The sequence below is a fragment of the Saccostrea cucullata genome, unplaced genomic scaffold, assembly GCF_032062105.1.
Source record: "Saccostrea cucullata isolate Sc308-1 unplaced genomic scaffold, CSIRO_AGI_Scuc_v1 ctg2107, whole genome shotgun sequence".
Taxonomy (NCBI): domain Eukaryota; kingdom Metazoa; phylum Mollusca; class Bivalvia; order Ostreida; family Ostreidae; genus Saccostrea; species Saccostrea cuccullata.
The window spans coordinates 67,498-93,368 of NW_026940806.1; the positions used below are offsets into that span (position 1 = coordinate 67,498).

At 34.1% G+C, this 25,871-nt stretch overlaps 2 protein-coding genes and 1 long non-coding RNA gene across 3 annotated transcripts; 2 read left to right on the forward strand and 1 right to left on the reverse strand.

The window, feature by feature from the left end:
* Positions 1–1,465: 1,465 nt before the first annotated feature.
* On the reverse strand, positions 1,466–3,204 carry LOC134256356 (uncharacterized). Its single transcript, XR_009989709.1, has 3 exons — positions 3,095–3,204; positions 2,648–2,730; positions 1,466–1,592 (listed from the first exon to the last, which is right to left on the reverse strand). It is a non-coding gene; the product is annotated as an uncharacterized LOC134256356 (long non-coding RNA).
* Positions 3,205–15,312: 12,108 nt separating this feature from the next.
* Positions 15,313–16,964, forward strand: LOC134256352 (uncharacterized). The gene is made up of 3 exons (XM_062739001.1): positions 15,313–15,318; positions 15,679–15,693; positions 16,082–16,964. Exons 1-3 carry the CDS (start codon positions 15,313–15,315, stop codon positions 16,928–16,930), a joined length of 870 nt encoding a protein of 289 aa, XP_062594985.1. The 3' UTR covers positions 16,931–16,964.
* Positions 16,965–21,593: 4,629 nt separating this feature from the next.
* Positions 21,594–25,202, forward strand: LOC134256353 (protein lin-41-like). Its single transcript, XM_062739002.1, has 2 exons — positions 21,594–21,656; positions 24,366–25,202. Exons 1-2 carry the CDS (start codon positions 21,594–21,596, stop codon positions 25,200–25,202), a joined length of 900 nt encoding a protein of 299 aa, XP_062594986.1.
* Positions 25,203–25,871: the final 669 nt, after the last annotated feature.

The window sequence follows — 25,871 nt, forward strand, 5'->3', positions numbered from 1 at the left end:
GAGCTACAAATTTTGTCCGACACTCAGGACCATTGAGCAGTGAGGAATCTTTTTCGTGCCAGCACCTACTGCGACACGGGACCTCAGTTTATACGGTCTCATCCGAAGGACCAGTTTCCACGTCACACAGTGGGATTCGAAACTGCGACGTAAGGGTTGACTCCTTACTTCACGACTCAAGAGCAGACGATCTAACTACTGCGCCACGCGGGCCAAATCATTTATAGAGTACATAATTATGACTTTTAAGTTTTCACTGTATGCCTGGTATATATTTTTTGCACAAAAGGTTTTTGGGTGAGTACTAAACAGAGAAAATTGTATTGGTCTTACGTTTTATACAAAATTCACTTTTATTTGTAAATAAAATTTTGTATAAATACAAAACATATGTGATGGTTAATTTTCATACATTAATAATGAGGGTCAACCAATGTAGTAATGTGGTGGAACTGTGTTACAAGAGAGCAGTGTCATATTAATCAGTGGCTTTGTGAAAATCCTTTGAAAACTCTAGGATGAGAATGAGGACAAAAAGAAAATTCTTATTCCATATTCTTCAGGGAATCAATATATCTGATGAAAACAGAAAGGCCACAATAGTGTAAATCCTGTCAGATCCACCATCAAACTAAAGAACAATCATTCCCCTTTTTTGAAAAGCAAGATTTTATTTACTTGTATTGCAATTAGCTGTAGCTTCTTGTCAATATTTTTTTGGAATAGAAATAAATTTCAGTTATCATTTTTATTCTTAAAAAAGCTGTCATTTTTTCAAATCAGTATCATTTTTTTTAACTACATTTGAATTTTTTTCATATATCAAGTCTGTGTTCCCTCTTCAAATCACCAAAGGGCTCCAGAAAAGAAAGTAACATTGATAAGTCAACAACGGAGTGAATGATTTACAATGGACAGAGTGAACCATCATCAAAGTACCATGCATTTTCTAGTCAGTGTTTCCTTTAAATAGAACCGCCTAAATTGATAGAATTTCCCCCTAAACGCAATGCTAATTGCTCTATCTAACTCTCAGCTCTATTTAACAAGATAAACAAATTAGTACAAAGGGAATAAAGAAAACATGTAATTTTTATGTAGAAATTTATCTTTTCTTCTTATGAAGTTGAGCGTTGCACACACTTTTATGACTTGCACATCAAGAAGAAAGTGGCACTTCAAAAACATCATCAAGATTGGGTGTGTGTATAAAATTGCAGGTTCTCAATAGGTATAAGATAAAATACGTAGAGGAAACAGGTCCTTCTCTCAGCAGCCGTGTTCAAAATTTAACATATACAGGCAAAACGTTCGCTAAGGTCTTGAAATCAAATATTTGTTTGATAGTGAAACATTTTCACTTTCTCATCTTCCCAATAGTCTTTGGAAGGATTTGAACCTTAACTGAAGGTAAATGTCATTGATAATATCTTTAAACATTGGGTCATATGGGCTTACAATAACAATGATAAAACATTTATATGCACAAACTAACCATAGCTGCCTCCGAGGACGGCTGTTGTAGTTATAGGAATCATAACCCTCATCATTGCCAACAGATTCAGCACTGTCTTTGTCAGTTTGGCTTGATACTAAAAATAAACAAACGAATAATTTAAGGAGGATGGTGGCTTTCCCAAACAATATGGAGTTTGTCTTATCTGGGCCCTAATAATTACCGAAGGGCCCTACATTTATAAATGTACAATAAGGACTGCATAATAATGCCCCTAAAAAGGAGGTTCACTTTATTGTAATTACAAAGGGTTCCACCCTTTAATTCTTATGGAGGTTTTTGGTGCTAATTATCGCATACTTCAATATTTTACAACTTGGAATAAAAAAATGAATTTCCAGAGGCTGTCCCTCTTACGTACGATACCAGAAACGCCCCGTTTTTCATTATTGATGATGACGCCTTCCATTTCAAGACATGGCTTATGAACCCTTTCCTTTCTCATTTCTCAGAGGAACTTTGACCAATGAAGAGCATATATTTAACAAAGCAGAGCAAGACGCATTGTTTAAAATGCATTTATAATATATACTCGCCAACAGATAACATTGCCTTTTAGCTCCCATGCGCCAAGAACCAGAGACTGTTAGTCCCTATTGGAAACGTTTGTCCCACGTTTCCTGAAATCTGCTTAAATATGTAATTTCTTCTTATGGATATCCGATCCTCAGCCAGGAAGTTAATCGTTCTTTTCTCATATCTGTTCCATAATTTGTTTTCAAATTTTATATGTCTACAGGATCCTGTGGTTCAAAGTTGGGGAATTGTAAATTTGAATATTTTATAACTATAAAGTTAGTTTTCTACAAGGCCTTTTTTCGATATTTACTATCATTGAGTGAAATATATTTGGATATCCTACATTAGATTAAGAAGAGAGAGAGAATTCGAATCAGGTAGGAACCAGGTTTGAAGTACGGTCGGCCAAAACGGGGTTCTATTTTATTTAAAAAATTTTAACCTCATACGATTTTTCAATTAATAGGGGGAGGGACGCTTAAGATTGATTCACACTTCATAAAGCACCCAAAGTTTATGATTTATGACATGCTGAACTACTAATATCCTAAATTTGATCGACTTAAATTATCCTTAACTCTAAAGAAAATACTTTACAAAAACTTTTTTCACCTTTGCAATAAATCACTAACCTGTGTAGGAAAGCATCAGGAGTAGAAAAAACGCCGTCATGGACATGTGTGTCATCTTGAAATCTCTTTTAATGAAGAAAAGATAACAATCGTACGAAATGTAACATTAAAGAACAGTGAATTACCCTAACTTTGCACACATATTTTTTTCTAACATGAAACAAACAAAACAAAATCCCAATTACCACAACTGTTACATCACAAACAGTCTTAAAATGGTACGTATGATTATTTATACAGACATAAATAGTAACACTGTCTTCCTTAATTTTTGGGATTTATGTTACAACCATTGTTATATTAGTAATGTATTTTCCGCATGATTTGCAACTATTTCTTCTGCAACTGAACACATACCGGTATAAACAAAGAAAAGCTTATTTTTTTGTTTTAATAAGGTAAAGAAAGCTCAAACTATTATTCTCACCTCGGCTGATGATATCCTTTTGACTGCAGTACAGTTAAGCTGCTTGATTTAAAAAAAGAACTCAGATATTAGGGAAGTTATTATATCTTTTCCCCAGTCCTCATATCAAAACACTCTGTTATAGTGAAAAAATCGGTATCAGGTCAAGCATTTTAAACTTCTTGTCCCAATTAAGGACCTCCTTATTCTGTCCCAGAAAAACACAAACATTTTTAATATCTCTTGTGTCACTAAGACAATTAAAGAAGAGGGTACAGTTTGGGCTTCATTGTGCCCTAAAGTGTAATGTTCTTAAAAAGTTATGAAATTGGCTTTAACAATTGTTAAAAAGATGAATATGATAAATCATTACAGAATATGGCATAAAGGAGGGCCAATCTGGAAAATACGGCGTCATAAATTTGGTGCATTTCTAAATTAAATGCAGAAAAGCTCCAAAATGACTCATTTCTGTGATAATTTTCCTTTAGAAAATAATGTCTGCCACCGTCGCCCACTTTAATTTTTGGATATATCATGTACAATGCTATGAAAAATCACATATCTTAAAATCTTTCTGGGCGACGATGGCAGAGTATGTTTTCTGAAAGAAATTCCACTGAAAATTGATGTTTTCTGCAACTTTTTAAGAAAATTCGGGAAAATGCACAAGTTAATGACGTCACAATTGGCATTTGGGAGGTCATATGAGAAAAACGATTTAAGTATTCTTAGTGCAGGGAATTCCTGTGATTCAAAAAGAATTAATTTTTATTTTTTATATCACTTTCATATTTTAGAAAATATAGGGCTTAATTTGTATTGAAACTGTACCTTCTCCTTTAAAACTGGCACACAACATAATCAACATTTTTTTAATCATGCCTAAAAATTTCAATAAAATATTTCTATGGATAAAATTTCCTCTCAGGTTAACGATTCAAACAATTCAGCTGTCGACGAAACACTGACGACGACAAAACGTATCTCGTAGCTTTTGTGAATTTGTTCTTGAAACTTCTAACATCATTTGAACATACATTCGGCGCTGCATTTCATTTTGTGTTACATGTATTTACCAAGTTATACGTCTCAAATACTAGTGCTACAAAAATATTGTGGAGGTCATTCTTTTAAAAAGCAATTCTGCAATCCCGATCATAAACTTAACTGATCGAATTGTTTATCAACAGTCCTCACGTAGACCTATGACGTCCCACTCCTGTCTTTTCAATTTGTTTTTATTTAAATGGTCTATTCTCTTCTGTCGCATAACCAGTCAAGTCAACTTCAAGTGCCTTCTTCTAGGAATAAATCTGTTTCCCTTACTTATGTTCATTTTTTTTTTCATCGTCAACATCTCTTTTCTCTATATACAGGAGTTCTATTACGCTTAACATTGTGTTGTTTGAAAGTTTGGTGCTCCACATTACCGCTTAACGTTACCATTTTTGAAAATGTCCAATTCAAAGCGCTTTGGCACATATCGTCAAAATACCGGCATTTGTCATTAACGATGTCAAAGAATTAAATTTTAAAACACGAGACCATCTAAATTATAGATAAATTATGTAGATACAATTTTTGACATTATCTTGCCGCATAGCCTGATAACAAAGGAAACTGTATTGGCAGTGCTATTTGTATTATTTTAAAAAATTGTTAGCGCCGATCAAAGATATTAATTCATCATCCTTTAAATGCTATTATTACAAGCATATGACTTTAAAGGCCTAAAATATTTTGTAAGATATCTAAAAGATAACTTTCCTAACAGCATTCAAAATATATATATGATGTTTCAATAGTATTAAAACTATTCACAATGTTCGCGTTTTTCTTGGACAAACCTTATAAACAGTTTTTTCTGTAATTCAAGGAATTCCCCCCCCCCAAAAAAAAAATATATTGGTTTTTTTTTTCTGCGTCTGGGTTGTACTTTATTACTCTTCACTCTCTGAGTCAAAACCTTTAAAACCAGGTCAGATGATCCATCCAATGAAAGAGTTGATACTTTGCCAGCAGTAAAAGACATTGCTGCAGGTCAATATCCATGACACAAATTCATGTCATGATACTACTTTTTCTCTTTCAGCTACATCAGCAATTTCCCGAATCTCAGTAGCCTTCTTGTAATGATTATCGTCGTTTATATTATGACCCAAGTACTTAGTAAGACTCTTATATGAAATACAATCTCCTCTTTAAAGTTATATCCCAATAAGGAAGACAAAAGGCCCAGTTTTAAAAGTCACAGTTTTATTTCAATGTCAACCCTTCAATAGAGCAAAGAGACAAAAATTTTCAATGGGAAACTATTCCATAGAAATACATTTCTAGAGAACATATACTGAAAGGAAAAAGAAACGCATGGTAAACTTTTGAATTATATTAAAACTATTTTTTTCGAATATGTTTTCCAAATTTTATTTTCAAACAAAATCAATTCATCTTTGATCAGCAAGTTACCAAAATCTGTGTGACTTTGACTTATAATTCATGAGGTATGTTGATAACTTAAAATTTTTTAACTCAAACCTTTTCATCATATCCCTTGTGCATCAGTAACAACCTTGATTCTCCGTGTTATTGAGTTCATCATAGCATTTATCTTACTCATTGAATTATTATTCAACACTTCCGACGGTAGTTCTAATGGTTGAGAGTAGTTGTAACATTATAGAGTCAATAAATCCCATAATAAAAACCACGAATTTTCGATTTAGGATAGAATTTACAGAATTCAGCTTGTTTGGTACACGTAAATACCTTTAAGAAACTCTTGTCAAGACTGTCTACATTTTCCAAGTGTGAAAATGCTAAAACATTTTACATACGTCGCGTACGTGCGCTGGTGAGAGTAAAATCGACGTAAAGTTCGTGGACCAAATTAAAGTTTCTGTCAGTATTTAATTTACGAGGAAAATCATGATTATCATAGTCTGCTGTATGAATATCGGTTTCAGTGACTTTGACGATAACAAAGGCGGCATAATGAAAAGCCTTATCTTAGTGTGACGTTGTTACGCGCCAACATCACCGTCACGCTTTGTTGGAAACCTATTAAGTTACTCTTTGACAACCGAAAAAAATTTTTTTTGGTTGAAAAATTAAAAGCAAACTGAATAGCAACATGTCGTTGTCTATTAATTCACTAATAGGCAATTCAGTTACTAGACAATACGTGACTTCTGTCAGCCATACTATGGTTGCAAGAAATTTATACTGACTGCAAATATGCAAAAGCGATGTCTATTGATCTAATGTATCGTTTTGCACTACAATTTGAGATCACAGATTTGTCATCATCAATATACACGTGTTTTGCCGTTATATCACTTTTCCCATGTAACGCCATATATTTCATGGTTGAGTAGTTTTGACCAGCGATTTTAGTGCAAAGCAACCAAAATACACATCTAACCAATTATCATAATTTTCGGCCACACAGTCAAAATATTTTTGCATATTATGTTCTCATGCGTTTTTTTCTTTCAGTATAGAAAAGAACATGAAGTCTGTGGTATTACTACTGGTTTCAACTTATTTTGGTCAATAATAAAGTATACTTAAGTTGGACTTGTATAGCAATGCGATTAAATTTTTTATCTTGTGAATCTGTACTATAATCTTAATATGATAGACTGTTCTTATTGTCCCTCGCTTTCACGAAAGCGAGTGGACATTAAATCTCATTCGTCTGTCCGTCCGGCCGTCTGTCTGTCCGTCAGTCTGTCCGTCCGTCACAAAAACTTTAACCTTGCCCATAACTTTTGATTTAGTTGAGCTATGAGTTTCATATTTCATATGTGTATTCCTTGTGATAAGACCTTTCTTTGGGTACCACCAAATTTGACCTTTTGACCTTGACCTTGGAGTTTGACCAACTTTTACTAAAAAAAATTCAAACTTTTACTTTGGCCATAACTTTTGCATGGTAGGTACTAGGACTCTCATATTTCACATGTTTATTCTTTGGGACAAGACCTTTCATTGGTTACCAACAACTTTGACCTTTTGACCTTGACCTTGGAAATTTACGTACTTATGAAAAACTATAACTTTGACCATAATTTTTGAACGGTAAGGGCTATGGCTTTTATACTTCACATATGTTATTCCTGTAAGAAGACCTTTTATTGGATACCAAGAACTTTGACCTTTTGACCTTGACCTAGGCGTTTTAACTACTTTTTAAAAATTATAACATTGGTCACAATCTTTGAACGGTAGATACAAGGATTTTTATATTTCACATATGTATTCTTTGTGGCAAGACCATTCATTGGATACCAACAACTTTGACCTTTTGACTTTGACCTTGGAGATTTACGTACTTCTGGAAAAACTTCTCAGCTATGTTAAGGAAGGTCAGAGTTCACATTCATTGCACACTGTATTGGAACTTTGATTGTGACGTCATTGAAATTTGACAAGCCACAAAAATTAATTAAGGACATGATCATGCGTAAATAACAACTTGAATTTATTTATTTTATCAATTATTTGTAAAATCTTGTAAAATTACAATACTTGATAGCAATACAGTCGAGTTATAAAAGAAAGCCTTTCGTCAAATATGATGTCATCAGCCTTGACGTGACGCAGTACAGGTGATCTAGAGGCCTAGATTCACTGGTTAAATAATTACAAGAATGCTTTAATAAATATGATACCATTGCTAATTTTTAGACCTAATCATTAAAACTAAAAGAAAATAATTTATGAAATACAATTTGTATAGAATGTGAATTTATCTAGTAGCATTGGAGCTGCCCAGGGGCAAGGAATGTAGAGAATATCGCTAAAACGATAAGCGTATTCGTGATTTACATCAAAAGTGCAAGGGCATAGACTATTTTGTTTGAGCTGAAATTTGGAATATTTATTGCTTATATAGTGTTTATTTTGAAAAGTGCTGGGAGCTGATCCTGGTCTGCATAACATTATTTTTATTTATAACAGAACTTAAGCGATGTGAAAATTTTTAGCTATTATAAGCATTTACGGCAAAATTTTCAGTACTTCGTAAACAGCACAGACTAGCTCCCAGCACTTTTTCGGTAGAGGGAATAAACATCTTTTAATGTGTATCATTTTTTTTCATGAAAAACAAGCGTATGCCCTTGCACTATCCTCATTTCCTACATTCAGCTGAACAATTCTATTTTTATACAAGTCACGTGACAAACAGCTGATACATGCGATATAACTGGTAATAACTACGGTCCATTCCTATCCAACGTTGATAGCTTTATTACATTTTGTACAAGTATCCAGTTGCTTTATAATATATTTTAAGAAGAAGTAATACATATTAAAATGGCGCAAAGGTCACATTTTCTATATCGGTCCTTAACATAGCTGAGTTTAACCATGACCATAACTTTTAAACGGTAAGGGCTAGGGCTTTCGTACTTCGCGTATGTAATCCTTGTGAGAAGACCTTTCATTGCTTACTAAGAACTTTGACCCTTTGACCTTGACCTTGGAGTTTTAACTACTTTTTAAAAACTTTAACCTTGGTCACAACTTTAGAAACTAGGACTTTCATATTTTAAATATTAATATCAAATATATAAAACCTTTCATGGGATACCAATAACTTTGACCTTCTGACCTTGACCCTAAAAAATAATATCTCGCCCACAAAGACACCGAAAGCGAGGGACCACAATTCTTTGAATTGGCTTGTCTTAATCATAGTAGTCGCCCGCGTGGCGCAGTGGCTAGAGCGTCTAGAGTCGCGAAGTAAGGAGTCAATCCTTACGACGCGGGTTCGAATCCCACTGTGGGACGCGGAGACCGGTCCTTCGGATGAGACCGTATAAACCGAGGTCCCAGTAGGTGCTGGCACGAAAAAAAGTCCCTCACTGCTCAAAGGCCCAGAGTGCCGAGCATAGGACAAAATTTGAAGCCCTCCACCGGCAAGTGGTGGCGTCTCCATATGAGTGAAAAATTCTCGAGAGGGACGTTAAACAACTTATAATCAATCAATCAATCTTAATCATAGAAACCATTCACGTACAATACGTACATCAACTCTGAACTAAACCTGTTTTGATACATAAAGAAATATAAAGTGTTCATTTGAAAATGATTTTTTTTTAAGGTGGCCTCGTTGAAATCCTATTCTTTTTTTAATTTTAAGATGCTCAAATGTAAAATAAAAAATTGAAACTGGCTAATTACTGTTATCCCATATTAACTTGCTTGAGTTATCTAAAACGATGCTAGGTCATCGATTTACTCAGTTAAAATACACGCAAATACATCGTTTTTGTAGATAAAAATATTTCTAGAAACAAAAATGAAGCTTATCTTGAAAAAGTCTGTTTATTCAAAGATAAAAGCATTAAATGTCGGATTCTTTTCTAAGGCGAAGGAACAATGAGTGAAGCTCCACAGCCACAAGAGCAGGTATTCCCATCGTTAACAAATTCTACTATGCATGGCCAGAAAATGTATGGTTGTACCCCCAATATTGAAATTGCTTCTCATGGGCCTGAGATTGATGTTCATCTGCACTTTGAGTGACAGTAAAATAATAGCACAACATTACGAGTGGTGATCAATGCAAAAAGTTCGCGAACTAATTGAATTACTTTAATAAAAGAAACAATATTTGGTTTCGGTGTTGATTATATTTTAGATTAGTCCTCTCGAAATTTAATGCACATCTGCCATCGTTCTGTTCATGCGCGAATCACGTGATATAGGCGGTCACGTATCCCCTTCCGTAGCCTTCTGTCACAAAAGTTAAAGATTTTTCTGAGTTTTACATTTCTTTCCAGGTTAGTTAATTCTTTTGACAAGAACAGTTTATTTGTCGGAAAAGATCAAATCTCGGCACTAGAATAGATGGATAAGAAAATCCTTTCCAAAAATATGCATGGCGACCATCAAAACCCAAATTTTCTGTTTCGGGAGTGACGTTTAATCAAGATGGAGAGAGAATTGGTGCCTCCTTTTTATCATATCTAATATGTTTAAAATCAAAAGTAAACGAAATATTTAGTTAGGAATTTAATAATTAAATCTTTGTTAAGATATTCAACTATTTTTCAAACTGTAATTTTAAGGTCTTTGATATCAAATTGCTTAATTAAAAACGCATCTCTTTTCAAACTTGTTTTTGCTGGGCAACATTACAAATATCAATTTTCACCATCTGCGTTCCTTGTTTTAAGCGACCATTCCAATTATTAATTGAATTTATAGGAAGTCTTTTGTCTTAATAATCTGTATACAAATTATTATACACTGCTACAAAGGAATTTTCAAGATATTCCATAAATTTCATGCTCGTTCGTTAAACGAGTACGACTGAGACAACCATTTCTGTCACAAGTGATCTACATAGTGACGTCATTTTCACACTGGCGTCACAAACAAGGAACAAAACTTTATTCAGCATACGTTATTTATAGAATTTGTGTATGACTATGTGTGTACCATTTTTTTGTATTCTGAATTGTGGCTTTGTACATATAGAGATAGTTTGATCACCCCTCGTAATGTTAAATTCTCCCTCGTACGTTTTTTTTTTATTTCAAAATGTCGTACTAGTTATCGTCAGCTTTGGTAACGGAACCTATAGACATGTTATATCTTTTGGATTCGTAGGGAATGTGTATTAGACATGCCGAACAGCCAGATGAACACGTAGTCACGTGGATTTTTTGGAGCCCTGACTTGGGAGTCCACCCCTCCCCCTATCCACCCTGAAGAACGATTCTACTTGTAGGCTTGTAACAAGCTATTTGGAGTGATGTATATTAAATTGTAATTGATGTACTTCAATAAGCAAAAATAAATATATATATATATATATATATATATATATATATATATATATATATAGTTTGAAGTATACTGGGTATCAACATAAAAAAAAATATTTCATTAGATTAAGAAACGGCCACTATGCCTATTAAAATATTCCTGAAAGTGATTAACGTAAAGTCATCTTTAAAAAGTAGTACGATTAATTATATTTATTCTAATTAAATTCAATTGTATTTCATGTACATTTGAAGATTGAACTCAATATCCCTCAACTTATACCATTATAGGATATTAATGACACTTCCTAGTTGACTTTCTATAGCTTGAGTGTCTTTGACGTTTTGTCAGTATATACTTTTTCTTTTGATAATTATTACATTATAGTAAAAGTTTTAAAAAATCTACATTAAAAAGCTTCCTTTTAAGAAACTGTGTGTATGCAGGCATACACCGAAATAAAATTCCATTGAAAATTATTTTGTATTAAACTAATATTTGTATTAAACTGTGTCTTATTCTATCTAGCTTGAAGCTCATGGAGATCTTAGATATTATATATTTTCATTGATTGTTAATTTCAGCTACCGTCTCTTGAAATATTTTTCCAGTTCCTGTTAACTTTTTTATTTAACATTTCTACCTTACTGATCTCTTTGTCAATTTCCTCATATAACATGTGGCAAAAATCTTCTTCTCAAAAACTTCTTAGCAAGAAAAGCTGAAACTTACGTGAACGCATTCTTGGGTGAACGTAATGAAGATTCAAAATTGTTTTAAACATGACAACAGGGGGTAGGGCGGAACCACAATCCGGAGTCCATGTTTTACTTTGAGAAATGTAGAATTTTTTAATAATCTCCTCCTCAAGCACCACTCAGCCAGGGAATCTAAAATCTCAACCTTGAGTGGGAGCATCCTGAGGTAGTGTCGATTTTAAAATATAAAAATTATGATCCCCAGAAGGAAGGGCGGGGCCCAAATAGGGAACCCATATTTTACATAGAATTACATAGAATACATCTTCACAAAACAAAAACTGAAACTAATGTTGAAACATATTGGGATAGTGTAGATTCTTAATTGTTAAAATCATGAACCCCAACCCCTTTGGGTAGGGCTCGACGACAATTGGGAATCCAAGTTTTACTTTAACAGGTATAGAATGAATCTAAAAATCATCTCCCCAAGAAGCTTGGTGTGATTAGATTTAAATTGTAAAAATCATGACCCCCAGGGTTAGGGAGAGTCCAAATAGGGAATCCAGTCACGCATAACAAAACATAGAATAACTCTTTAAAATGTTCTGAAAACCCATTTAGCCAGAAAAGCTGAAACTTATGTGAAAGCATCCAGGGGTAGTGTAGGTTTTAAATTGTTCAAAATCATGACCCTCATGGAATAGAATTGGGTCAAAGTAGGTATAATTTAGGGGAAAGTCTAGTAAAGAATAGCTGGGTCAAAGTTACTCAGGTGATTGTTGTGGTCCATTGGCTTCTTGTTTTATCCAAACATTAATCCAAGATCATATGGAATATTAAAGCATTGAATTCTTATTTCGAATTTCATCAGTCGTATACCCACCTTGCCGTGCTCCGATATTGTAAAACTATAGGAATCCCATGGTTCAAAAAATTCTTTCTAAGCCATTGCTTATCAACTTCTGAATAATATTATTGTTAATGTAAAAGTCTGTTATTTTTTCTCTATACCGGTATCCTTCATTTTTTTTAAATTTTTATTTTAGATCTTGTATTGGTCGCCTGCTTTGCAGTGGTAAGAGCGTTTACTCTAGAGTCGCGGAGTAGGGAGTTGATCCTTATAGTCGTAGGTTCGAATCCAACTGACAGAGGGGGGACCTCTGCTTCGTATGATACCCTATAAACTGAGGTCACGTCTCAGTAGGTGCTCCTCTAAAAAGAGTTCTCACCACTCATTGGCCCTGAGTGCTGAGTACATGGGTCTGAATTTGCAGCCATATCCATTGGCAAATGGTGGTGTTTCAATATGAGTGAGAAATAAATATGTTAACGATATGTCTTATGCTTGTAATGCATAAATATGTCTTTCACTAGAAGGCGATGACTACTACAATATGTATACTGGTAATTATTCACCAAAGTGGAAATTGTTACGTAAAGGAGACATTAGATACTTTTCTTATAATGGATCATATTCTTCCTTTCTAAAATCCCAAAAGGCTTTCCTGTTCACCTTCGAGAAGTTGGTTAGATGTTTTAAGCCAAATTCTGCAAGGCCATAACTACCATTGAGGCAAGTGAGGCAAATGCCTCACTAAATTTTTAGAGTTTTCTGAAACCTGAAAAGGTTTTACATTGAACTTATGAATTATGTGTGTCTTCGTGCTAAATTGATATTTTCAACTCTTGTTTCAATTTCTGTAAATCATCTGCAGGTGCCTCATTTTCATTTGGAACGCATGTAAAACATAATTCAAAATGTTATTTGTAAATTGTTTGATTGTTTAACACCCCTTCCATAGACATAAAAATATTTATCTCTGTCCCTGCTTCTAAGACTTTCTCATTCATATTGAGACACCAGTATTTGCCGATGGAGGGCTGCAAGTTTTGAATTTGTTCATGTACTGGGCTTTCAGGGTCACTGAAGATGATTGAACAGTGAGAGGTATTTTTGTGCCATCACTTCTGTGACATAGGACCTCGGTTTTTACGGTCTCATCCGAAGGACTGGGTTCTACATCCCGCAGTGGGATTCGAACCCGTAATATTCGGATCAACTCCTTTGTCTGCGACTCTATAGGATACGCTCCAACCACTGTGCTCTGCAGCCACAATTCAAAACGTAAAAACCTTCTGAGATTAAATCTTTTATTTTCTAATATCCATGTTTCAAGACCCCCCTCCCCCTTGAACCCCCCATCACTGTCCATCAGGTACTACCCTTGCCCCGTCTGGGACTAGGAATGCCCAGCACCCTTGCCTCACAGAAAATTTGAGCCTAGTTACGGCCTTGTTCTGATGAATATGGCTTAATTCCTGACTGTGACTACTTTGCGCATAGACCGACTGATTGTATACTTGGACATGTGTTGATGTGTTTGTGGAATAGTAAACTAGAAGAAAAATCTCAAAGAAAGGTCGCGAAATTTGAAGCCTGGGGCAATTATAGAAAGTGTCGTGAATATGTCAATGATAAGCAGAGATGTTTATTCAAATTTCGAACTTATATCACAGAAAATGGCAACTCATACATTTGTGTTTGCGACTCAGGAGCTGTTTTGGTGAGGTAAAACGGAATGCTCAGATTTTGGTACCGAGGTCTTTCTGAAGATTCCCACGTCGATCCATATGGCATATGTTCAGATTCTGAATACATCATCGTGGCTGATATAAAAACGACAAAATACATATGATAGATCAGAATGGAGGCTTCATTTCTTTTCTGTACTACGAAGACATGAAAATGCCCTGAGCCTTATGTATTGATGAGAATGATAATTTGTATGTCAGTGAGTGGAAGAATGATTGGGTCAAGGTAATTTCCTCCCAATGAAAGAAATACCCTGACTGACCAGTCAACAAGCGCGATTATCCCAGAACAATCTACTTAAACCCAGCTGTACATGTGTATGATGTGACAGTCTTCGATATTGTGTCTCATTTTTAGCCGGGCTTATTGCTCAAAGAGCAATTGCCGGCTTATGTGATCCTGTTCAAGGCAGGATGTTAACCCCATAGTTGCCGTTTCAAAGTTACGTGCAAACATATAGTTCTTACTCTCAACCGCTTTTGAGAGAATACAAACGCTAAATAAAGCAACAAAAATAAAACGAAGTTTTATCTATATAAAATAATTATTAGTAGTATTGACTTTGAAAACTTCATAAGTCAAAGAACATAGTTCATTAGCGTAATGATTTTTGATAATCAGTGTTACCGTAGTTCTCTACACATACGAAATAAAGCAGGAGAGGGAACCAGACTGGCCTGTTTGTTTACATTCAGCTGCGGTACCAGATTAATTCTGATTCTGACAAAATCGGACCGTAGTATTAGGATTGAAAAACTCACTGTCAGTGTCTTATCATATATATTGATAGTTTCAAAATAATTTTTTCATCAGAATATAAACGTGATTCATGTAAGAAATCCATTCTACTCTGTAAATGAGCCCGGCTCTCTGTACTTCTGAGTACTTTGATTATAGAATTATGCCATGAACTAAGCTGCAATAAAGAAAGGATTTTTGTCGTATATTATGGGTTGTTTTGTTTATTTCTTTATACTTGTATAAAGTGATTATTATTAGGTTATAAAATCAAAATGTTAAAGAGAGAGTCAAAGTGTTACATTAATAATAAGGTACAGTACACATTAGAATAGAAAATTAGAAAAAAGGTTGACTATATAAGCCCTAGAATTAAAAAGAAAAAATGGCAAGAGAGAAGGGAGTCGATACCCTAGGTGCTAATGGAGGTAACAGCATTATTGTTTTCTTGACATTTATTTGGAGTTTTACTTACATTTCAGAAAATGAAACTTTAGTCATAAGCTATCATTCGGGGCATATGATTTCCAAACACATCTTGTACGTTATTTTGGGGTAAAAATCTGTCAAGTAATGTATCATTTTTCATGTTTTTTACTGACGTTTATATTTTGTAACGTCGACTTTTGACGATACTGACGTGCCATAGGGCTGTTGTCCTTTGCCCAACAAAATAACCAGATATCAAGATTTATCGTGCTGATAAAATTTTTGATAAATAAATTCAAGAGAGGACGGTGCATCTTCAAAACTATTTGCACCCTTAACTTTGTGGTGTAAATTTGCAGATTGACTCACAAATGGTAAATATTTTGAATAGTATTATATTTTGTTGATTTTTTATGGATGAATTTATATGTTTCTAATAAAAGCCAGCGTTTACCTAATTTAATTTGCTTTTACAGTTTTAAATGTAGTTCTATAAAAAAACTTTTTTATTAAGTAAAACTACTCTAACGGGGATTATAGATTTAAGAACATAACTTGTATATGATCTTTATAAAAGTCTCTGTTAGAGACCATTATCTAGATAACAAGTACGTTTTATCTTAAAATTCCCTCTTATAGATATCATCCGATTGATGTGTTAATGATAAAGATTGTTTTATAGATCGTTCTATAAGGACTGGCTTTTAATGATAAATAATGAATTAAAATTGTACTTAAACTTTGATTTCCTTTATTGAACAGACAAGAAAAGAAATATCTGAACGCGTCTTCAGAATTTTGAAAGATATCAGCATTAGTCCAAATAAATATATATACGACCTGTCCTGTGCTAACGATTCAAGGAAAGTTAACGTTGCCGTAGAGACTGAGATTAACTTTGACTACCAGTATCTGTCTGACCTAGATTCATTAGATATTAAGCTCTTTGCCTATATTGAATCTTATTTATGTACATTCCAGATTTACAGGCCTGAAGAAGTCGTATTCAGTCTTGATAGAACAATAAAAAACACAAATAATTCAGATCTTTCTATTAAGTTTGCACAAGAATGCCCATTTTTCCCAAATCATCTCACAAATGGATACATACCACATGGAATAGCAAAATCTAAATCAGGACGTTTGCTGATCTCTCTTTGGAATAACAAATCGCGTGAAAAATCTCAAGGAAAAGTTTGGAAATTAAATTTAGGAAGACAAAACTTTTGTGAATACGAATACGATAAAAGTACTCCATTATTCAAATGTCCGACGTACATCACAGAAAATGGTAACGGAGAAATATGTGTATCGGATGAAGGAGCTGTGGTAGTGCTGAATGAAGTAGGAATGCTCAGATTCCGATACAAAGGTCTCACCGAGGACCCGACCTTTGATCCGTACGGAATTTGCACGGATTCTTCCCGAAATATTATCGTTGCTGATATGAAGAACGATAAAATACACATGATTGACGGAGATGGGGGATTTGTTTGTTATATACAGTATGAGAATATGGAGATGCCTCGGGCTTTGTGTGTTGGTAAGGATAACACGCTCTATGTTAGAGAATGGAAATCTGGTTCGATCAAAGTCGTATCTCTTGCATAAACAAAAGGTTTTTATAGCATAGCAATTTATCTATGGTTATTGGCGTGAGAAGACTAATTATAAGAAAAATATTTTTCTGGTATTTTTACAGAAGAAATTTTGTAGAAATAAAGAAGTTGTATAGTAGTAGCTATTACATCCAAAACTTCTGTAGTAAAATAAATACGAATACATTTCATGAAACATATGCAGATAATTATCAGCATTCAAGATCAAAAGTCCATAAAACAATACAAAATATGACCAGAACAAACACGGACCTCCAAAACATCAGAGGTGGGATCAGGTGTCATGGAGGAGTGAACATCCCTTGCCGACCGGTCACACACGCCGTGTACTCCTTGTCAGGATCAGGAAATATCGGAAAAATCCGTCGTCAATTCAGTGTATAAGTAATGGACTAACAATAAGTACAATGTATGAAAAACGTGACTAAGCATTTGCATTTGACTCAATGATTATTTAGTTTTTGCTGACAAGGTCATTGTATCGACCATAAAATCTTCAATAAACTTTTCGATGTACCTTCAAATCTCTTCCAAGGCACTAAACTAATTAATACTTTTTGACTAATTGTCAAGTTGTATAAGTAATGGATATATGCCGAATACTGTTCTATATGTAAAATTATCAGACTGTTTGAGGCCCGTTAGGGCCGAAAACTGTCTGATAATTTTACATATAGAATAGTATGAGGCATATATCTTACTTAAAACATTGCCATTTAAATGTCCAAAAGTTACCTGGAGGAGTCCGATAATAACACAATGGGAGTTTAGGCATCCATTGTTTTCTATCCGTCTGATCAGTAGATAAAAGAAATGAGACAGTAAAAATAGTGAGTGAACTCATGTTTCATTTCATTCATTCATTGGCAGTCGTTTAGTTTCGCAGGACAGGGGTCCGGTGGTGAAAGATTTTTTTTTTTTTTTTTTTGGGGGGGGGGACATTTTTATTTGTGATGTGCATAAATTGACATTGATACTGACATACTTTTGGGGGATATTATAACCATCACCATGGAAAGTAAAAATGCGGATTTTTACCCTGAAATTTAAGTTTAGATAATGGAAATATTCTCAGGTTTTAAAAGTGTGGCCATCGGGGAACAAACATAAAATAAGGAGATTTGCAGACTTTTTTCAGAAATGGATTTAAATTCGCTTATTCAAAGTGCTGTATCTAAAATTCTTTTATAGAGTGGAAAGTATTAATGTTGTGGAAGGTTTAAACTCGGATTTTTTTTAATCCATGGATTTGCTATTTTTTAGCAACTTAATTTCCTTGCGTTTGCTTTCCCTGAATTTTTTTCCTAACATTCTTTTTGGGGGTTTCTGGACATATTTAACCTTAATTTCACTCTTCTTATTGTTTTTTAAATACCGTCCGATTTTGTTATCATTGCCGTCCGGTAATATATTATCAGACTTGTAATTACACATTGTATTATTATCGGACGGCTACAGGTCAATTTTTAGACTGCAAGAACAAAGGCATGATGTCACAGCAATGTTTTAACATGTTAATATACATTGTATATATTAATTAAAAACATATTATTGTGGTACGTATGTAATTGTATTACATGCAAATATTGTATGTATATACATTCTGTAATTGTATAAGATATTAATATACTCGATCTGTAATTGTATATATGTTAATGTGCAAAATATGCATTAACTAGTTTAAGCTGTTACTTGGTCTTCATCGTATATATATTCAGTAACAATCCAAATATGAAACAGATGCGGCAGGTTCTGTACTGTCTTTTATTCCAGTTCCAATATTAAGAATTTCTTGACACTTTATCTCCTCAAAAAATTTCTGTTTCTAAAATTAGAAAGAAAACTAATTTGTTTCACAAAGAATTGTGTTTTTCTTTCTTTCCAAATAAAAAAGGCTCAATAAAAGATAACTTCATACCTGAACTACAGGCAATTTTTGTTCATTTTGCGGAGGTCTCAACTGGTTTAAAGCCACAGTTCAAACTATAACTATGGGACGTGGAGAACGGTCCTTCGGATGAGACTAATAAACCGAGGCCCTGTGTCGCTATAGATGTTGGCAGGAAAAGACCCCTCACTGTTAAAAGAACCAGAGTGCCAAGTATTGGACAAAATTTGCGGTGTTGGTGTCTCGAGAGGGACGTTAAACAACATACATCAAACTACAACGTCATTGTGGCAATAATTTGCTTTTCCAAGAATTTTTCTATGTTTCTGTATTAATTTGAATTAATTATAAATACCAAAGGAAAGGCTCTAATTATTTCCAACTGATATGTTTGCAAAGGGCATATTCCCCATATCCCAACTGTTTATAATGAGACAACATATACTGAAAGGAAAAAGAAACGCAGGGTAGCATAATATTCAAAAATATTTTGACCGCATTACCGAAAATTACGAAAATTGGTCAGATGAGAAATTAAGTTACTAGGCACCAAAATCAGTGTTTAGAATTACTCAACCGTAAACTTTATGACGTCACGTATGGAAAACGCTAAAAAGCTCCAAACACGTGCACTTTGATGACGACGAGTTTGTCAACAAATCTTGTTGCACCATTTGATGCACCTGAGGTACATGTATACACATCGTTTTTTTATATTTAGAGACGATATAAATTTCTTGCAATCCTGGTACAGTTTACGGAAGTTCCCTGGGGTCTGGTTTACGAATTGCCTATTTAATGAAAATGACAACAACGGGTTACTAAGCAGTTTCTTGTAAATTTTACCCCATAAAACCCGTTGTCAAAGAAGGCCTGGAATTGTTTTTCATCAACCGTGACGATGACGTTAACGCGAAACCGAAGCATGTTACGGGCGGTTTATTCGTCCTACCATCTCTTAAATCGCCATCTTACAAATGTACTACCACAAAAACCACCATTTATACAGTAGACTATTATAATCATTACATTCATACGAAAAATGAAAGAAAACAATTCCGCAATTTGGTTTTTTGAGCCGGACAACTTTCTGTTGTGTTCCTCTCACTGGCGCATGCGCGCTTCGTTTGAATAATTACCCGTGGTTACCCATGCCCAATATAGCCAAGGTTTGAAAAATAAACACTCTGATGAATATTATGCAAAGGAGAATCAAGGCTGTGACAGATGCGCGAGAGAAACATTGAAGATATTGAGAGTTTATGATTTTTACTTTTGAGGGGTATCGTCATATGAGCTTCAATAGATCATGAATTATTAGACAAAATCAAATGGAATTTTGGTTATATCTCTTTGAAAAATGATTTTAAAAGTTCGATAAGAATACTGAAAAAAAAATAAAAGACAAATAGATATAATTCACCCTGCGTTTCCTTTCCTTTCAGTATATAATTTGAATATAAAAAATATATAATTGATATAAAATGGGTAGCAACTGTTCCTTTGACATGTGCTCGGCACTGGAAGTGAAAGTAAAAGTATCGGGTCCTTCGGATGAAACCTTAAAAATCGAGGTTCCGTGTCACGGCAGGTGTTGGCAAGATATAGTCTCGTTCAACCAGACCCTCGGCTGTCTCCGTAAATCTCCGACGACCCAGAGGGTCTGGTAAAGATACGTATTATCGTTTGTGACGCCAAAACGAGGCTTACCAAAATTCTGGTAAAGTTTTTGATTGGCTGAAAAGAACACACCTACACGATTTAAATAAATACATGATAAATCAGCAGAAAAATAACTTAATGATGTAAAAATCATATGTCTAAAAGTTAAAGATGTTAGATAGGAAATTTTCACGGTAATGCCCACCAGTTATAGGTAAGTGTGTTTTATTATGTCTTGCAAATATTCCGTACGAAAGCAAAAGTGAAAGTACTGTAGCCCTACCTGCGTAAAACACATTCCTTCGATTGATATTGTAATTTCTCGTTTGGAGTCCCAAATTAAAGAATAGTTTATTAATATTAAGTCACAATCCAGAAGAAGAAACACTTTTGACATTTATTTTCAAAAAGGATCTTAAAAATGAAAACAAGATAGCGTCCTCTAACGGTTACAAACGCATACGTGATTCTTTACCAGACTCTCTGCTGGTCGGAGTTTACGGAGACAGCCGAGCGTCTGGTTGAACGAGGCTAGGCAAGATAAAGTTCCCTCACTGCTCAATGGCTCTGAGTGCTTAGTATAGGTCTAAATTTGAAGCCCTTCGTCGGTATAATCGTTTTAAGAAATAAATCTAGATTTATTTTGGTATTTTTTGCATTCATGGGGTAACTGGTCTGTAGATTGATGTGTATTTAAAATACCTCAAAATGACACCTACGTGACTTTATTAAACACTCTTTCAATGGTTGCCCCATGCAATATCGATTTTAAAGAAATACCTCAACCTTTACAGAGTGCAGTGCGTGTTTGCTTTTGTGACATAGTTTATAAATGATGTTGTATAAGGTAGGTCTCATAGTGGTGGTGTTTGCCTTCAAATGGATGCACAATGGTAAAAACTGATTTTTTTTTTCTTTTCCTACTTACATGTTATTTTCCATATCAAATTATAAATATCTTTCATGAATTTAAATATCCCTTAGTTATCTCATGTTAACTGTATTTAAGTAGAGTTAACTACACATTTTGCTGGCGTAGGAAGCTTAAAACTAATTTCTGTTTGTTGTTGTACGCCCCTCTCGAAAAATTTGCACTCGTGTGAAAATGCACGCCTTGTCGCTGGAGGGCTGCAAATTAAGACCAAGTTTCGGCATTCAGGTCCATAAGGTAGTTAGGGATCTTATTCGTCCCAACACTTACTGCGACACAAAACATCGGTTTATACGATCAAACCCAAAGGACAGTTCCGCGCGTCTCGTATCGAGATTCAAACCCACGACAAAAGGATCAAATCCTCCGCGACTTTAGACGTCATAAACTGATGGTACAAAGTATTATGAACATATGCTTCTTATCTTTAGATAATTATTCCGTTATACGTTATAGTTGAAGTAAATAAATGATAGAGGGCGGAGCCCTCAAACGGGCCATAATTAAATAAAATGAATACTCTGGAAAGATCTTTACTTAATCTAGCTAGGGACTCAAGGGTGTGTGGAATTATTTTTTTGTACTCATATTGTTTAGGAATACTTACACGTGTACATAGATACATTAATATTCAGCAGGTGGATGTGTGTGTCTCATTTGATTTAACTTTTTGTTTTATTTTATGAATTTTTTCAAGTGATTAATTAAAACTTCAGTTTCTTGAAGATCACTTTCTTCTTCGATTTATTTATTTTAAAAATATAGACAAAAGGTATATCAATATAGTTTTCTATCCTAATAAATGTGTTTAACTATTAATAGTTAAAAAAAAAACATGAAACAAATATTAATACAGAATTATTGTTTGGCATCGATAAATATTCTATTCATTACTTCTCAGAAGTGTACCTTTTTTTAATGCTATGTTCATTGAAAACATGATAACAAGATAACTTTTGGGCAATCGGTCAATTAACTACCTTTCACTCCCGAATTCTAAGCACATTATTTAACTTATATTTTTAACTATCTTAATCGTCTCTACAAGTGATGAACTCACTTGATTAAAATTATTTGTTAGATTGCTGAAAACTCACTCCAAGCTAGTGTATTGCCTGTAGAGACAACTATGAATGGTTGGGAGGTGGATAAAATACACATATTGGCTACAGAATGTGTATAGAATTAGGAAGTGAAAGGTAGTTGATTGAACAATGCTAGATAGTGTAGAAATTCTCCCCATAAGTGCACAAAAAATATTGCACCGTAATTTTCACCTTTTTTGCATTACAGGTTCTGTAGCGTTATGGTCAAAGACAAATATATAAAATCATAACGTTACAGATCTGCAGCTAGACATTGAGAGACACGAAAACGATACAATCTTTGCTTTTCCGGCACTTATATTGTACAGTCTTTCCTTGCAGTTTAATTGTCATTTCTTAGCTTTATACTCATAATTTTCGCAAGTCTGTCTCTGTATGCTACAGATATCTTAAAAGAAGCACATTAGTTTGACTCATTGTGTTACTTTAAAAAATCCATTACTTAGAAGCTATATGTAAGAGTCCTTTTAACTAATACAACGGTGCCTTTGACCCGTTTATGACAATATCTTTTAAAATAAAATGTGTTGATCTGTACTATAAATTGTTTTATACTATGTTTTGTACTATAAAATAAATTCTAAGGAAGTATTTTTGGTAATTTGTTCTGGTTGCTTCTATCAAAAAAAAATTGTGTGGGCTCAAATTCAAGGTCATTTGGAATATTTTAGCATCGTATTCTTATTCTGAATTCCGAGAAAAATGTCAAACTATCATAGGTTCTGGAATCCTTTTTAAGATTTTGTTTATCAACTTTTAAATTAAAAATTTTAAACTTGTTAATATAAATTAAATCGTTTGAGTGCCTATTATTTTTGTCTATCCATTTCCTTTGGGTTTAATTACTTCTTGATCGCCCACTTGGTGCAGTGTTTAGAGGGTTTGCTCTAGCATCGCGGAATAATTAGTTGATCCTTATTGTCGCATGTTCGAATTTTACTACTGGAGGAGGACACCGATCATTCAAATGAGTCCTTATAAACCGAGTATATTCTGTCACAAAAAGACCTGATTGACTGCTCAATGGTTCTCAGTTCTGAGAATATGTCTAAAAGTTAACGTTCTCCATTGGAAAGTGGTGTTGTCTCAATAAGGGAGAAATTCTCGAAAGAGAGTTTATACCAATAAAGAAACTTTTTTTATTCTTCCTAAGGGACGGGACGTAGGAAAAATTGACAATCTCTACTGTTAGTGTCGTTAATCATTTTATTGCTCGATCGTATAAAATTCATTTCTTTGGCCTTGCATCTATTTATTTCTTAGATATGGCAGAAATATATGATTTGCATGTACATTTCTTCCACTGTAAAGAATTTTTTGATTATCTTTGAACTGTTGGTAGTATCTTGTGTCAAAGTAAACATTTTAGGATAGACCGCAGGTCAATACAACCTGCAACATTATTCTAAAATATCGCATATGACCTCTTCTTTACATAGGCTAGACACTTTCAACAGGCACGTTATAGTTTAGGTAGAAAAGGGGTACGTGGTAGTGTTTTGAAAAAAAAAATTGGTACTGAAAGAAGTTCGATTCTTAGCCTCTTTTGTGTTTGGACAATGGGCACATTTTCTTTTATTTTTTGATCGTCAAGTTTTGGGAAGGTTTGAATTTTTTCTCTCTCACTTACCCCCCCCCCCCCCTCCCCAACACTTTCAATTGGCTTCACATGCAAATGCGTTATAATTTCTTTTAACTTAAACTGTGCATCAATTACAATACGAATATGATTGTTATATTGTATTTTATTAATTACAACTGTGTTAAAGCAACCAGTGCATTGAAAAATTTCAATAAGACAGTTCAATACTGTACACATGTATTAATTTCTTTTTAACAGGCGATAAATGAAGTATCTCCACGTGGCTTAAGAGTTTTAAAGAAAATCAGCATCAGTCCAAAGAAATATATCTATGATCTCTGCATAGGTCGTGATGCAAAAATATGTGTTGCCGTGGAAACAGATAACTTCAGAGACTTTCAACTTAATGCTAGTGGAGACAAAGAATTTATCTCCTACAATGAGTCTTATTTACTTTACCATTATTCCTTTTCTTACTTATTCATCCTTAACAACTCTATAAAAAGCCCATCTACTATCTACCAGAGTACAGGACGTACACAACAATGGGGGTACATGAAGTATTTACAAACACCAACAGGCTTTAAACCACATGGATTAGCACAATGTGGATCGGGCCGTCTACTAGTCTGTCTCTGGAATCAAAAGCCGCGTGAAAAATCTCAAGGAAAAGTCTGCAAGTTGTTTGTAAATGATACAATGCAACAAATATGTGAATATGAGTACGATAAAAGTAGGCCGTTATTCAAATGTCCGACGTACATCACAGAAAATGGTAACGGAGACATATGTGTGTCGGATGAAGGAGCTGTGGTAGTACTGGATGAAGTAGGAATGCTCAGATTCCGGTACAAAGGTCTCGCCGAGGACCGGAACTTTGATCCGTACGGAATTTGTACGGATTCTTCACGCAAAATTATCATTACTGATATGAAGAACGATAAAATACACATGATTGATGAGAATGGAGGATTCATTTGTTATATACAGTATGAGAATATGGAGATGCCTCGGGCCTTGTGTGTTGGTCAGGATAACACCCTCTATGTTGGAGAATGGAAATCTGGTTTGATCAAAGTCCTCTCACTTACATGAACAGAAGTTTCTATAGCTTTGCAATTCTGTAGTGGTTGTATCATGAGGAGATTGACTTTTGAGAGATAAAAAATGGATTTTAACAAAAGGAAATTTACATATGGTCTGTAAATGGCAAGCCAAAAAAAACACTAATGTCAAATGGATTTTGAAATTAAAGGGTCTAGTATTTCTTTTAGAATGAAGAGAATAATTGAAATTAGAGATCAATTCCTCTCTCTTACATAAACACAATTTTCAATAGCGTTTCCTCTATAGTTGTGTTAAGAGAAGAGTGACTGTAAAGGAAAAAGTTATCTGCATGGGGTATTTATGTAATATATTCTAAATAAGGACTTAATTGGGGGAAACGTGTAAGTGTGCGAAGTGTATATACTTGGTATATGCTGTAATTGTACAAAATATAAGTGTGCTACTGTGTAGGTATTTAATTGTTTAACACGTTAACATGTTTATAATTGCTCAGCTATGTTAAGGACCGATATGGAAAATGTTACCTTTACACCGTCTTAATATGTATTACTTCTTTTAAAAAATTGTAACAAAGCAACTGAATACTTGTAGAAAATGTAATATTGCTATCAATAATGCCGAAAATGCTTATAATAGCTAAAAATTTCCACTTCGCTTAAATTCTGTTATAGATAAAATTAATGTTATGCAGACCAG

Bases quoted from the DNA above. Each gene is read 5' to 3' on its own strand.
- LOC134256353 (XM_062739002.1), top strand. From the start codon at position 21,594: ATGCACGCCTTGTCGCTGGAGGGCTGCAAATTAAGACCAAGTTTCGGC. The intron at 21,657-24,365 runs GTAGTTAGGGAT...TCTTTTTAACAG, and splicing joins TCGGCATTCAGGTCCATAAG to GCGATAAATGAAGTATCTCC.